Source organism: Lissotriton helveticus, chromosome 5_1, assembly GCF_964261635.1.
Source record: "Lissotriton helveticus chromosome 5_1, aLisHel1.1, whole genome shotgun sequence".
NCBI classification, from domain to species: domain Eukaryota; kingdom Metazoa; phylum Chordata; class Amphibia; order Caudata; family Salamandridae; genus Lissotriton; species Lissotriton helveticus.
In genome coordinates, this window is record NC_136065.1 from 1,255,509,132 (window position 1) to 1,255,525,364 (window position 16,233).

At 40.0% G+C, this 16,233-nt stretch overlaps 1 protein-coding gene across 3 annotated transcripts in view; it reads right to left on the minus strand.

Annotated features, from left to right (window-relative positions):
• Positions 1-484: 484 nt before the first annotated feature.
• LOC144755275 (uncharacterized) overlaps positions 485-16,233 on the minus strand; it is a 113,364-nt gene continuing 97,615 nt past the window's right edge. For 2 of the 3 annotated variants that reach the window (XM_078644045.1, XM_078644044.1), the window contains one exon: positions 485-3,029. In XM_078644045.1, coding sequence (XP_078500171.1) covers positions 2,326-3,029 — 704 coding nt within the window. In that variant the 3' untranslated portion in view covers positions 485-2,325. The remainder of the gene's footprint in view (positions 3,030-16,233) is intronic. The other variant, XM_078644046.1, reaches the window with a different exon arrangement.

The window sequence follows — 16,233 nt, forward strand, 5'->3', positions numbered from 1 at the left end:
TTACTCATGACATATGATATCATTGATAACATGACTGATGACATCTGAAGTGGCATAACTATCATCATGACTGTGAAGTCAGTTACTTAATTTAGCTATCATCAGAATTTCAGTGGTTTTGTTTTGTTTAAAATGTTATGTTTTAAATTAAATAGTCACCTAACTATAACACCACTTTAACCTTTGTTTTTTAGTGTGTGTACATACACACACACATATATATATATATATTTATATCAGTGTCGCCAGTTGAATATAAATATATAAACATTATGTAGCCTCTGGAATGTAAGACTGCCCCCCATTCCTATCTGTAAAGTGCTCCAACATCCACCAGAGTAATGTACACCTGAAAGCAGGGATAACAGGGTGATGAATCTATGCCGAAGGACCGCAAGGAGGCAGCAATGATTAATTCACAAAATCTGCCATCAATACACAAGTAACTTAGAACGTTGCACCAAGCAAACCCTCTGAATTCACGTAAGAGGGGAGATTTACTTTAATGGAAGATGCACAGAAGAGTTGTAAATATCTATTCCCATAGATTTTGGAGGTAAGCAAGTTCACTCTAGCTCACTCCTGAACTGTAATTATGCCTGTAGGGAAGAAAACATTGAGTTTGAGATAGGATTGAGAATAACACTTCTCAAATACGCCCCAGGATAGTACAATCAACATGAATCAAGGTTATCAGAGAAGCATGGCACAAAACACTGAACTGTTGGGATAGGGGACCTACATATGCAGCGACAAATCCAGCAAGAAACATACAAGTGCTCCATTAAACCTCAGAGTGCAACCCTTTCTGTGCGTCAAGGCATGCTGACTCATGACAGCACATATTGCTACCCAATGGCCAGTGTACAGAGAGTATGAAAAAAACCTAACTCCCAAAAAGGCACCAGAAATTCCACCTTTATTCAAAAAAGGATATATAAACAAAGAGGACTTATTTACAAGCTTATTGCGTAGCCAGTGTGTCACTTTTTAATGGCACACCGGCAGCGCAATGGGCTTGCCCATATTTACAAGGCCACGTAAAGTCACCTTATGTGACTTTTCATGGCTTTGTAAATGTGGGCCATTCCACGCATTACTGTGCATGAAAGTGGCGTTCCATGGGTGTTACTGTGGGTGTGCCCACAAAACATCCATGGAACTTGACTCAATACCAGATTTCCCACATTTTGTAAAACAGGGAATGTGTCAGAATCCTATGCCGCCACAAGGTAGGCATAGGAAAGGCGCATATAGGAAAACTATTTCTCCTCTTTTTTAACTCTTTGTATGCGCTGCCATAAAAAAGAGGAACATGACATTAACCCCTCCCGCGTTTTTGACAGAACGGTTCCGTCACGACCCTCGGGTGGGCTGTGCTGTTGACGGAACGGTTCCGTCACGGCCCGCTCGCCGTGACGGAGCGGTTCCGTCACAAGCGCGGGAGCGCCGCGCGCCCCCCCGCCCGTTAGCACTGCGGCGGAATAGCCACCGCAGTGAAAGGGTTAATGATTGTTTTTGTGCAGGAGGATGTTCGTTCCTGCACAAAAACAATCATCCTGCAGTGCAGGCACCCTTGCAAAACGACGCACGGGTGCCTGCGCTTTTGCATGGCAGCCAATTGTGCACCAGCGCAGAGGAAAGTACACAGATGCACCGTATTGTTAATGCAATGCATTCCCGTGCTTTGAAAATTATGCAGCACAGCTTCACTAAATGGCTTGCAGCGTCGCGCTACATACTATTCTTGTAGATGGGGCCCATATAATGCTTAATTATTTATGTGAATGATTCACATTCATAATTTTTGTGCTGACCTAAAGGACCGAAGGACCAACAACTTTTAGCACCCTTAAAACGCCCTGATGGTCTTCTTTTACCATACATGTATCTACACTAATAAATCTAATTCCTATGTCACTGCATATCAGTAAAATGTTTCTCTTGCATTTAATGCAACAATTATTTTCAGTAGGCACGTTTTCATCAATGTGTTGTTTTGTACCTAAGATGCATATTTAAAATGTTTCGATTGGGTTACACTTTTGGTTTACATTTTTGCAATTACATGAATAAACCTTGATCTAAAGTCAGGATATGTTCATTTTCTTTTGTGAAAAATAAGTTATTTTGTCTTCTGAAGTATGTTTCTTCGTTACATACACTAATAGTGTTTATTTGTTGATATACTAGTCAACTTAAAGTTCCAGGTGAGGTCTACCGATTGCGTTGTTTTGGAAGAGTGGAAGAGGTGTGGCACAGCGGCCAGGGTGCCTGACTCCGGACTACAGGGTTCACGGTTTGATCCCCGGCTCTGTCGGCAGGTTAGCCCAGCACCATGTGACTCTGGGCAATAGCTTGCTTAATATTCCCGACTGCCCCCAGTGCCGGGAAGCCTCCGTCGGAGGTAGATGTGCGCTTTACAAATGCTGGCATTTGTTTTCTGTATTCCATCATATGCGTATTGTGGTGTGCTTTAAGGTTTCCTTTTAAACTGAAGCTTTTATCACATATAGAACACTGGAAAGGTCTCTCACCCGTGTGAGTCCTTTTGTGGGCAGTGAGGTGGTGGCTCCGAGCGAATCTCTTCCCACAATCTGCACAATGATATGGCCTCTCTCCAGAATGCGTTCTTTGGTGTCTTCGGAGATCCTGATTTGTTTTGAACATTTTCTCACATTCAGGACAGGCATATGGTCCATAACGAATCTGTCGACATACAGAAATCTTGGCATTTGAGAGATGAGGCAACACCGTATTGTGTGAATCAGTTTTCGGTATGTTGGATGCCCATGGATTCAGTATAGCATATTCTTGACTCACTGAACTACCTTCACAATGGGCACTTTTCTCTTCTTGTATATTGCTATGACTTCCGGACCACTGCTGACTTTTAGCATTTGCTTCCTTCTCTGAGATCTGGTGAACCTTCCGTTTGCCTTCTTCATGCAGAATATTGCCTGCTGTTATTTTTTCAGTGTATGCTATAAGGTGACCCATTTTCATTTTCCTCGTCCCACTTTTCACATCTGTTGGGTTAAAATGAGTTTCGTCATCAGATTGTTATACGTAAAACAGAACACAACACAAAAAACACTATTCACTCCAGTAAAGAATGCAGTATAATTCTGTTGCTTTAACACTCAAACTCAAGTCATTGTCAAAGAGGTGGCAATATGTTTTCTAGTCCTTGTACATGAACCTCACCCTCCACTACAGCCCTCGCTTCTTCTTGAAAAGAAGATATGCACTGAAGATCTGGAAAAGAAGATCTGCACTGACAGACACACTGACGGGATCTAGTAAGATCTGATCCCTATGCATGTCTCTACAGATTGATGAAATGCATGCTTGAATCTCATCATTCACCATACAACTCCCCCCTTATTTATATATCCCCCACACCCCCCCACCCCACCCTTAGGTGTTCTACAATAATCTCCATTTTGAGTTCCCCTATTTATGACACTAGCAGCACTGCTTATCTCTGCACCATCTCATCAATCGCACTTCGACCCACTGCTTCAAATCAGGCTCCGACACACTCAAGTATCCGCTCCCAGGACAAAACAGCCATTCACTGAAAATGTCTCAAACCTTACTACAAAGATGATAGCATATTACTTCAGCTGTTATTTTGTAGGTGGTTTTAAGATACACTAGACCTGTTCCGAACTGCAGTGCTTATTTTTCGTCGCTCAGCTTCAATGCGTAACATGCCTACCAGACAGCAAAGGAAACACCCTCCATCTCCACTTGCACAGAAAGAGCCTTTTGGTTGATTTAGGATGGCCTGACAAGAGGGACATCTTAATTTCCAAGTACTCATTCGCCACTAGCTGCCCCTCACTCTGTCATGCAAACCCTGTGAAGAATGACAAGCTAATAATTGTATTGATTATGAAAACCAAAATATCCTCACACTAACAAAATAGCTAAGTCCCAGCGATAACCAGCCTCATTCGGCTCGCACGAAATGAGCAAGAGTAAACAATACAAGAGCAATCTGAGAGGCAACAACATAGTTGCTAATATGAAATTGCTCCTTCAGACCATAAGAAAACAGACAGAAACACGCATTTCCAGTTCAAATGCTGGTTACTTAATTAGGAAATGTATTGTCTTTTTTCATCTGCCCTACCTCCCAATCTATACACTTACTGACCTGGCACTCATGATTGAAAGTAGAAAAAAAGCATTCAAAGAAGACATCTTTTCCGTATTTTTCATTATTTAAAAATAAATACAGACAGGAAAAAAAATGGTTTCTGTCTGTATTTATCTGTAAAAATCAGTAAAAACGGAAAACTGGGAGCCCTAATTACAGTCCCTGGTCCCAAGTGACAAAATCTTCAAGCTCTTATAAGAGAACATTTTATTCAAGTCAAACAAACGCCACCTCACGGAAGGCATTTGGAACACCTTATTTAATTTGAAACAAACTTCAAGCCTTCCTCCTACAAAAATATCCTACTTCAGCTACAACACTCAAAAAAGATATGACGAGTGACATTCCCTAAGAATGTCCCTCGTCATCAGCATTTAATTTCAATGCAGCATCTGACTGATTTCAAGGAGACAAGACAGAGCAATTGCGTACTTTGTTGTTCATCACAAGTAACTCAGTTCTTGCTTCCATCCTACCACTTCTGATGCATTACAGCCCATATAGTTCTTTGTCCTCAGTCTTTAGGAACATCACATCCTGGAGGTGGAGTTCTGTGTGGTAACATAGTTGCTGACCTCTAGATATTCAGTGACCCGTGCATAGATGCTTTCTGGACTTTTGTCAGTTTCAACTCTGATCTGCATTCTGTTCCTTGTTTCCCTTTTGGTTTGTCTAGTCTTGACTTCTCAAAATGCCAGTGCAGCCTTCCCTCTATTGGCTGATCTCCATTTCCTAGCTGCCAGCTATTTCTTTCCTCTAAATACAGCGCTTAGAGATCTTGCATCATCATTTTAATGCTAAGACTGCGTGAACGCAGTTTGGTTTGCTCCTCCACTTGAAGGACAGTTAGTAGTCTCTGCATAATCTGCACTGTCCTTGTTTCTTGATTTCCTGTTTCTGTTCTTGTTTGAGTGCAGTCATTATCCTGCATTCCAGAGTTCACTGTTCTATCTGTATACTTCCTGCCCAGTTCGTTTGTATGCAAAGTCCTTGCCCTGTACTGCAGTATTCCTGATCCGCATACTTCCAGCCCTTTTGTTTGTATTCCAGATTCTGTCTGTAAAGTTGCAGTTTCCAATTCCATCTGAATACTATATTTGCTCCAGATACGTATTCACCTTTGCTGTTTTTTTAGTGTTCTTTTTGCTTTACTAATTAGTTGGGCTGTCTGCTTTTCTGTATGTTGTCATGCTTTCCCCATTTCATATTTGGTTAAATCTTGTCCTGCCTTTTATTGAACCGTTTGTGAATTCTCTTATTTCTTGATCTGCTCCTGTGTCCTCTCTTATATTTGAATTCTAATCTTAGTTTATGTTACCAGAGGGTGAGCTTGAGATCGGAGGCTTAGTGCCTCATGCAAAGAGATTCACTCAGTGCTCTTCTTTACTAGGAGCTGTTGAGTGCCTCACAACACTGTGGGAATAACTGATTCTTGTCTTATTGTGATTTTTTTCACGTTACAGACAGATAATTTTCCACAGAGCACACAAACTATCCATTAGAATTTTTTGTCGACTGTTCTTCTGTTTTGTATTTTCCTTTTGTCTTTCCCTTGTGTTGTCCTTCTAGTTGTGTCATTTGCAGGCACTTCCCAGTTCCTGTCTAGTCTTCAGATCTCAATATTCAACTTCTGTCATCTCTTTCTCCTTTTAGGTAATTTCCTTTTCCCTGCTGAAACAACTTACCCGGTTAATTTTCTAGTGCGGGTCTCAGCTGGGGTCCTCACATCACACACTGTGGAGTGACTCCCAAGTAGCTCAACCATATGTTACTGAACTTCGTTATATCATCTACGCAGGAGACATAGAATGCTTCTAGACCAGCCAGTACATGCCCATGGCAAGGGCTTTGTTAGGCCAAACACATTGATTTTCAATTGCCAGAGGCCCTTTAGTATCAAAAAGACTTTCCCTTAATTGGATGTAAGTGTAAGAGGGATTCGTCAGAAGCCACTGGCCACGATTCGGCCAATAGGCAAAAAAGTAGCTCACAGTCCACCTATCCTGATAAGTAGCCACAAGCAGGACTTTAACCATTTCTCTCCAGAGATAGGGCTTTAGCAGAGTAACATTGTAGATCCTCTGGAGCTCCTCAGTGGCTTGAATGCCACCTAAGTTGTTGACATCCAGATAACCGGCTGATGGTACAGGCTGGAACAGCAACGCACTTGACAATTTATTGCCTGTTCTAGCATTTGTATTTTGTATTTCTTGTTGCGCCTAAATTACACATCCTAATTGGTGTGGGCACCTCCCTTTGCTACAGTGTACGTTTACCCCAAACACTAAGGAGATGATTTAAAGCACCTACAGACTTTTAAACATCTCTTCGTTCAGTTAAAGTACCTACTATTTCCTTGTTTTACATCCCGGCGATCAGAAGAAAAGCTTTTGCCACTGAAGTGCTACAACTCCCCCTTTTTCCCAGGTGTATGGCTGACACTTGGTGGAACCTTTCATTACTAGGGACATTCCCTCCCTGAGAACGTTTTAAATTAATTATACTACACCCGTAAAAAGTACCTAAATAAGAGTGAATGGGGGACATGGGGTGCGAAAACTTCCGAATTTTCCTAGAGCTGACAGATTTCCTTGTCCTTGTATGCCAATGAAGCAGACACCATATCATAGTAGAAGGCTGGCTTAGATGCATGCGTACTTAAATGTACCCAAACTTGTGTTTGAAAGCACTCTAGAAAGTTAAAAATTGCCATTAAACACCAAAATCCAGATACACATATGTTAAAAAACATGAAGCACTGGGAAAAACTGATGCAACCTTTTTGAAAATACAGATTGGTGTTGTTATATTTAAAATGAATATGGGGCTGCAACCATTTGTCTCATAAGTGCGAAGTAGGACTAGAATAAGCATAAGGGTGCAATTTTCACGTTCCAAGAAAAATAACCATGTGCTTGTCAAAATGTTCAGCGGTGGTAGGTACACTGCAGGTCTTTTGTTTTGAAATTAAAAATGCCAACGGCCTGCTAGCTGTTAGAGCTCTACCAACCTTCCTCTTCACCCTCTCAGAAAAATAGTCAACCAATAGAATGAAATTCCTCATGTCATTCTTAAGATGGTGAAACGGAACCTAAAAATCAATGGGCGGAATTTGCCATGGACCTTCAGAGAACCACACTGCAATCAATGGAACATTGTGAATTCTAAAACATTTCCCAGATTTGACACATTATTTAAAATGTCTAATTAAGTCACCAATATACGGGCACTTGTATACCAACGTGAACAATTTCTTTTAGCCATCTTGTCTAAATGCTCTATATGAGCCCTTAATTAATAATTATCATGTTAACATTCTCAGGAGAGACATTCCTAAAATAAACTCATCCACACAAGCTAATCTATTCTTAACCTTACAAAACACTCGTAGTTAAGAAGATCAAGCTCTCTTCCTTGGCCACAATCCTCACTAATCGCACCAGTCTTCATAATCAGTGTTCATTAAAAATCTAGGCGAGCTATCAGGTTTAAAATTCTACTAACGTGAAACAGATTTTACATTCAAACTAAGGGGCATATTTACCAACAAGTCACGCAGCTCAGCAAGTCACAATGCCAAGCTGAGTGACAGGGAAAGGGCAGGAATGCGCCACATTTAAAATAATATGGCACATTCCTGTCTTTTCCCAGCACAGGCGCACAATGTGCTGCCTAGAGCCAACACAGGCATTCCTGCACCATGGTGCATGGGTGCCTGCGTTGTAAGAAGGATTGTTTTTATGCAGGAAAGGACACCTACCTGTATAAAAACAATTCCCCGAGGCATTTTCCTCTTTCTATTTGTGCTGCTGTTCAGTAACTATTCTGGAACCAAACAACATCTAGCTTTCTTTATCCTTCTCACATTTAACTGTATAAGGTAACACCTACACCAACTCCACTGGCATCCACTGAGACACAACACTCACAGTTGTCCAAAAAAGGGGTCAATGACAGTGCAACAATCATCTTTACATTCACTTTCCTCTATTGCATCCGGTCAAATATCACATTGTTCTTTAACAAAGTCCTCAATGAATAGGTTAATGTGAAAAACCCTATTACAAATTGTGAATAACAGTAACAGAGATCCAAGAATTATGCCAACTGATCCATATTCTTAGAAAAAGGCACCTCCTTAATGAACTGAGCAAAGATTCCTTCAGTTTAAGTCAATCATCTGGTATCCTTTGACCCAGATATTCCAGATCTTTAAACACAAACGTACACTTATCCACTTTTAGAGTCATATCTCTTCAATTCAAAATGTTGAATACTCTACTCAGCCTAGCATTGTGTTCTTCTAATGAATTTGCAAATACAGGCATATAGTCTTAGAAAGCAGGAAAGTCCTCAATGTCTCTACATGAATCATTGGAACACACGTGGGTGACTGATGCAAGTTCAAAAGGCTTGTAAAAATAGCAAAAAGAACCACCAGGTGGAAGAGATGTGTTTAAATGGTGACAATTTGGATTAAACTCTGATGATATGCACTGCCAAAAGCCAAAGTAAAAAATATTTGACTTCTCCAGTCCAATATTTCTTTATTTCGGTTTTTCACCATAGAAGAACACACAGAAATATGCACATACAGTTAAAATGATTAAAAGAAAAGTTAAGAGATAAAACATTTCATCTAGGATAATTCATTTTAGGTTTAAAAACTGGTAGGAAAATCACAACAGTCAGTACCTTGGTTTAGATTCTTAAGGAAGTTTCTCCTGGCCCACCATATGGAATTCAAGAAACGTGAAACTGCAAAAACTATATTGGGAATATGTTTTGTATTTTAAAATTCTAAATGCTTCCATGCAATGGGTTGTACCTAGATTTTTACACAGCTGTACCAACCATTTTTGTCTTATTAGATGATATGCCGGGCAAAAAAAGAACACATGTAGTTCAGATTCAACACACATGCTACAGGCTGGACACCCACTTGGATTACCACCCGACAATTTACAAGTAAAGCCACGCAGGGGGAGACAGCCGTGGCGAAACTGCACATATAATTTACTGCCTGATACCGGGTGGATTTCATCAAGACAAGCCTCCATCCTGGAGGTGTCTTTGACTTCCAAAAAAAGTGAGGTAAGGGTGCCATGGGCGGGTTTTGTATGAAGTTTTACGGTTAGTCTACCCCAATAGCTGGAAGTTAATAGTTTGTGTGATGTTCTCCTACAAGCAGTGTCAGGGTTTTCCCATAATTCTTTTAGTCCTATTTCTTTAAGGCTCTCCCTAATAAATAAAAGCCATGGCAACTTTCCTGGTAGTCTCAAAATTTCCTGTAGCTCTGATCAATCCGCTGACAGTTACGGTGTTATCCACAGGCGCTGCCAGAAAAGTAGTGGCCGGCACCCAATTTCCTCAGCGATGGATCTCACCCCTAGGTCCATACGCAGTGGGACCAGAGGGGAGCTTTTCGGTAATCCGAGTAGTTGTCAAAGGAAGTTGTTCTCGGTAACAACCAGAGACCTATAGTAAGAGTGTCCCCAGGGTTCAACCCCATATAAGGCAGAGCTCCTCACCTGGCTTTTATAAATCTCCAAAGCCAGACTCAGTGGTTTGTGGAAGGTCTTTCTGAACAACTTAGCCAAACCACCTCCTTGTTTCCAAAATGACTACATGAAGCATTGGAACACACGTGGGTGACTGATTCAAGTTCAAAAGGCTTGCAATAATAGCAAGCCAGATGGAAGGAATGTGTTTAAATGGTGACAATTTGGATTAAAATCTGATGATACGCACTGCCAAAATCCAAAGTCAAAAATATTTGACTTCTCACAATGTAACAAATAAATGCTGAATCTTTGGAAAGGGGATAAAAGTTCATCAGCATTTGCTTGTTAAAGGGTCTCAAATCGGCACACAATCAGAGTTTTTTTTAGTCTTTTTCCAAACTATGACAATGGTAGACACCCACTGTGAGGATTCTATGGCCTGGAATGTTTCTTCTTTCCACAAGTCTTTTAGATGGATAATTCCGTTCTAACACGTAATTTACATTTCTAAGCTTGTATTTCACAGGTACAGCAGAATCCTGTACCTGAAGACATATTTATACTTTTCTAGTGGTTGTTGAACATCACTGTTGTGCACCAATATCCATGCAATGGGAACAACAGCATCAGGATTTATTGTCATGCCTAAATTACTTTTGTGTCAGCCACCAAGGAGATTTGACCTTTTTTCTTGACCTACACTTTTCCTAAATTTGTTCTACACTTAATATATATATACTGGAGATGAAAAATCCCACCATTTTAATGGTGTTTACACCATATGAAAATGTCCTAACATTGGGAGCCTCAATTTTATTGAGATTTATTATTGATATGTTTACTCCAATTGTCTTCAAAGACTGTCAGAAATAATTGTAAAAGGTGATTATGAGTCCACTAATAATTGGGCATTGTTATTAGTTTGCACGAGGGGAATGAGGCTGAGAGAGAGTTTTTGGGATTAAACGACTTTTAGTGTACTTTTGATTTCGTTGTGGAAAATAAAGGGGACTCAAGGTGAGGGGGTATGGGGATGAAATTTGGTTACTATTTTAGTCATGATTTTAGTTGTCGTGATTAAGTACAGGTATAAAATGTATTGTATTGTTTGTTCATGCAGTTCTTTCGGATTTATTTTTAGTACCCCTGAAGAAGAACTTTAATTAGTTCGAAAAGGCAATGGGTTCTATTAACAATGCCGGCTTGAAGGAATGTTGAAAGCACATGTCTTTGTTTAAGCTTGTATGGCAGCATAAGGCATCTGAAAATGCGAAATAAAACATTCTAAGTCACCATCGCTCTCTCCGGAGTGATTTAAAAAAGGATGGATTAAATATTGATAAATGTAGTGGACTACCTTTGATTACTCTGGATTACATGGTCAAAAGAAGTGAATTTGGTTTATTTCAAGAGGAGAGCATCCTCATTATAGCAGTGCAACAGCAGCGGGCGCCATTGTCGCCCGTCTTGAAGTATCATTGATAAGCTGTGTGGGACGTTCACAGTGCTGTGATTCACGCATGTATTTGGCAATTCAAGCAAATATTAAACTATTCATGAAGAGAAGGTGTGCACTCGCTACTCTACCTTAGCATTATCAATACTGATGTCACACTGAGGTGGAACATTAGGTTCTTCATTAATATTGTACACCTTCTGTTTCGACTACACTCATTGTTTGTGATCAGACATACTAAAATTATGTTCTCTCTGACATCAGTGGTATCCTTTTCAACCTGTTTTACAGAATTTATTATTCCATTATTATTACAAACATTTACAAAATGACATATCATCTTGCATTTTAAAGACTCCATCCCAGAAGTTGAGCAGTTTTACTGGTGTGAGTGATAGGAGCCTAAATGATGGCATCTACTTCTTTCAGAGGAACTATTCAATAACCCTTTTCAGTTTTCATCCTCATATATTTAGGGAAAATGTTTGCTCACCCAGCACAACTATCTCCAGGAGATTTTATTATACGCAGCTTCCCTCTCAAAAGTAATTAACCTCTCCACACGTTTAACAGTATCACTGACCGAGTACTGGGTGTGGCTAGTGTGCAACCAAGATAGCAACCTTAGCGCTCTCTCTGGCCGATCGAGAGTACCTTCTGCAGAATACGGGGATAAGATGACGTGATGAGAGACTGGCCATGACGTCGCTGACCTGCAACAACACTGCTGCAGCTCCGGTGACTGTTTCCCCCATATAAGAAATGTTGAGGACACCAGAGCACCGATACGGCCATTGCGAAGGTCAGACAACAAAATAGCTGCCATTATGCTTTTCCTGCATTTGACATTATTATATGGGTGAATTGACATAATGTTTGGAAAGTGGTTTCACCCACTTCTTCCACATTATACTTGATTTCTGGAAAGATTCTGGAGTTTATACATCGTTACCTGTGCCCTATAATCTGAAAGTCAGCCACCATCTTTGGAGATAAAATGGCTGCCATGGATAATTATTTGCTTCTAAATAACTGTAAATCACGTTTTCTGCTTCACTGGGTGTTCCTGATTCCTAATCAAGGTGTGTCTAGATACATAATTGTCTTTGTTATTGCAGCAATGTAATTCTTTGTTATTGTGGCTATCCTTTATGATTGGAGGTTAAACCTATGTCTAATTCATTACTATACTTTCTAACATTTCTTTTGGTCATAAACATCTAGATGCTTATAACCTCTACCTCAAGCTAACACCTTCCAGAGATTTTTCATTGGTTTCCAAATAAGCATGGGCGAAGGTCGGGACAGAGAACTGAAAGATTCCAAAGAGCTCGAAATGGGTCAGAAAAGACCTAAATCTATTAAACTGTTACCAGACTCCATATACAATATAAGTCAGATCAATCTACTAAAATGGATCCTATTCTTGAATGGCTCACTGCCCTTCATGGTCAGGCACAAAGCATGGAAACTAATACAGATCTGATGCTATCAGACATTCATATAAGCTGCCTGGAAGATGACACAAAGAGCTCGCAAAAACTTTCCTACTCAATGTGCTCTAAATTGGCATCCCTCTCATTGGAAGTTACAGAATTGGCAAATCTCAATTGCAGAGGAAACCTACATTTTTTTGACTTAGGGAAGGAGCTCAAGATGCTTCAAACTCCTGCGTGGAATTCCTTAAGAAATGAATCCCCTGCACTCCCAGTACTCTAAATATTGCCTTCGCTAAAGACTTTGAGAATGTAAAAGCTCATAGGATCCCCTCTGGCAGACCCATGCTGTACTCCTCTAAGAGCAAACAACAATTGAGGACCATGATTTTTAAACCTCCCCGATAGCAACACACAGAGGAGATTCTGAAACATACGAAAAAAAATCAGTACATATCTTGGGAAAGAGCTGGCGTGAGTGACAGGAGCCTAAATGATGGCATCTACTTCTTTCAGAGGAACTATTCAATAATCCTGCCCCAATATCTAAATAGTGGAGAATGGATGACTTAGATGATGAAGTTATGAACTCCTCCATCCAAGAAGACATTATGCATTTCATAAATGAAAATAATATAGAGGAGACTCCTCCTGAAATATTCTAGGACTCACTTAAAGCTACTATAAGTGGAAGCATGATTAACCTTAAGTCGGCTAAACTCAAAAGAGATAATTATTTCCTAACTGAGTTGGAGAAGGAGATTACGGCTCTGGAATTCAAACTAAAACACTTAGGGCTCCATGGTCCTTTCTAAGCTTAAAGCCTTTAAATATGACAATAGCATTTTGAGTACCAAAGCTCAATGATGGGTTGAGGTTAACAAAGCGGAACAAAATTTCAAAAAGAATAAATCTGGCTGGTTCTTAGCAAATTATTTAAAATTTGGAAAGTACAAATCTATCATCCCAGCCAATGTCAATGTCATTAATGTTACATCCGTGTCAAATATTTTGGAGTCTTTGAGACTTTTATGCATCTTTATATTTTTAAGTAGTTATCATTGCCGAAATTAAATTCAGATTCAAGAGACACTATTAATAATCAGCTAGAACAGGACGAAATACTGAATGCCACTTCTAGTCTAGAGGATCGGGCCGGCTTTAAAAGTAAACTTTACAAGACATATGCCAGACAGCTGCTTGTATCCCTACACAATCTGATTCTTTTGCAAACACAGGAACAATACAAGTCTCTGCTACTGTCGTAACAATAGTTGTTATTCCTAAAGAAGGGAAAGCTCCCCCTGAGATTAAAAACTAATGTCCAATTTCACATATAAACACTGACTGCCAGATTTATGCCTAAGTGTTAGCCATGAGATTAGAAATCATTTTGAGCAATCTGATACAACTGACACAAACCGGTTTCCATAAAGGACGATTGGCAAGCAACAATATTGGGATTCTATGCCATGCTCTAGAAAAGGCTAAATCCTTACACTCCCCTTCTGCCACAATAGCCTTAGACGCAGAAAAGGCCTTAGATAAAGTCTTGTAAACCTTTTTGCAGGCCACTTTACAGAGATTTGGTATCAGAGATAACTTCATTAAAATGACGTTTGCCTTTTACAATGAACCAAAAACTACAGTCCATATCAATGTACCTCACAAGTATTACCCTTAAAACAAGGTACCCATCAAGTTTGTTTTCTTTCCCCACTTCTTTTTGTACTATCCATTGAACCTCTGCTTGAAATAATTTGAAATGATAGTGGCATCAAAGGTATTCCCTTTCCCTCTGGTCCAAAAAATGTTGCGGCCTATGCTGATGATGTTTTAATCCTTACAGAAAAGATGGATAAGACTATCCCCTGCATACTAAACGTTATCTTGGAATACTCAAAGGTAGCAGGTTACACCCTCAATAAAGAGAAAACTGAGGTCTTCCCCATGAATATTCATTGCTTTTTTCCTCATATTCGAAACTCTGGCCTCAAATGGCAGACCAGCTGCATGTGGTTTGGGAAGGACTCAAGCAACCCTGCTAATTAATGAAGGTAAAGCCATAAAAGAATTAAAGAACTGATGACACAGGACCTCCAAAATTCATCACTTGGTGGGGTAGTCTTGAAAGAATTAAAACAATGCTTATAATCAATTTCCCAATTAGAATGCTCCCCTTTAAACTTTCGAACAACTTCCTTAAATCAAAAGATAATATTTTGATGGACTATTTGTGGACAAGCAAAACAGCCAGGATATCCATTAAGAAAATAGGAATGGACTAGGAGGAAGGGGGAGTTAAATTCCCAGACTTTCTTAGATATCAACGGGCCTTCTTTAAAAAGCAAGGTGCCAGTGGTGTTCTAATGCCATCTCTTATATTCCCACATGGCTTTCTATAGAAAGGGACTTAATTGCTCCTCTTCCATTATGTGCTCTTCTAATGATAAGAATGAAATATCAAGGAGAGAGGTAGGGAGAGTATCTGACACTCTTGTTCCCCGGTCAATAATCAATAAACAAAGGAAGAGTGTCTGGGAGAAAAAGGGGAAAAAGAACTACGCTTGGAGCTCAGTAACAACCACACTAGGATGTTTAGGAAGGCCCTCACTCACCACCTAGTGATGACATGCTTCATCATCGGGCCCCACCAAAGAGACCGAGTGTCTCTTTGGTGTGCTGCAACGCCAGGATTACTGCGGAGCTGGATGGTGAATATAGGGCGTGTTGAGTGAAAATCAAAAAATTAGTGAGTGATGAGGGTATTTATAAAAATTGTCAGTAGTGTATCTGAAGCAATTTTATTAATGATCACTAAAGACAGAAAAATTAAAATGTATTAAAGGATCCAGTCCACTTTTAATTGAATGGTGGGATCCTAGAGAGTAGTCAACATGTTTCTTGCCATCGAAACGGTGTCAATTTACCCGGCAATTCTTCAGGACTGGGTGTGATAAACCCTGGCGGTATGGGCACTCTAAGGCCCACCCTTACCTAGGGACGTGAGATGTGAAAATTATAAAAATGTGAAAAAGTGCAAAAAAATTAGGAATAAAGGATTAATTCCTAATTACTCCTGGTTTAGGAGGCTTCTGCTGATCGTTTCTGCACCTGAAAGGTAAGGGACAGAGACACAGATAGGACAGGACAAACATTTAGAATTACTCCTTGTTGCCAACAGTTGTTTATGGTGTGTTATGTCATGATATAGGGTGTGCCAAATACGCTCCCACCCCCCTCCTGAGACCTATGGTGTTTATTCTTAACACCTTAAAAGTGAGACCTTTTTAACTTGATGATCATGTGCACATATTTTAATTTGATCGCAAAAATGTCGATCTTTTTTGGAAGATCTTCACCTGTTTTTATCCCTTAGTCACTACTAGCTCGTACCACAAATAGCACACAACACCTCTTATAGCCCTTGCGAACCCGTGGCTACTAGGCGGTGTTAAACATAGCGCTATTCTTTCCACAGCTAGAGTGTCTTTCACGTTTGGAGCACCAATTTCACCATAAACAACTGTTGGCAACAAGGAGTAATTCTAAATGTTTGTCCTGTCCTATCTGTGTCTCTGTCACCGTTTCGATGGCAAGAAACAAGTTGACTACTCTCTAGGATCCCACCATTCAATTAAAAGTGGACTGGATCCTTTAATACATTTT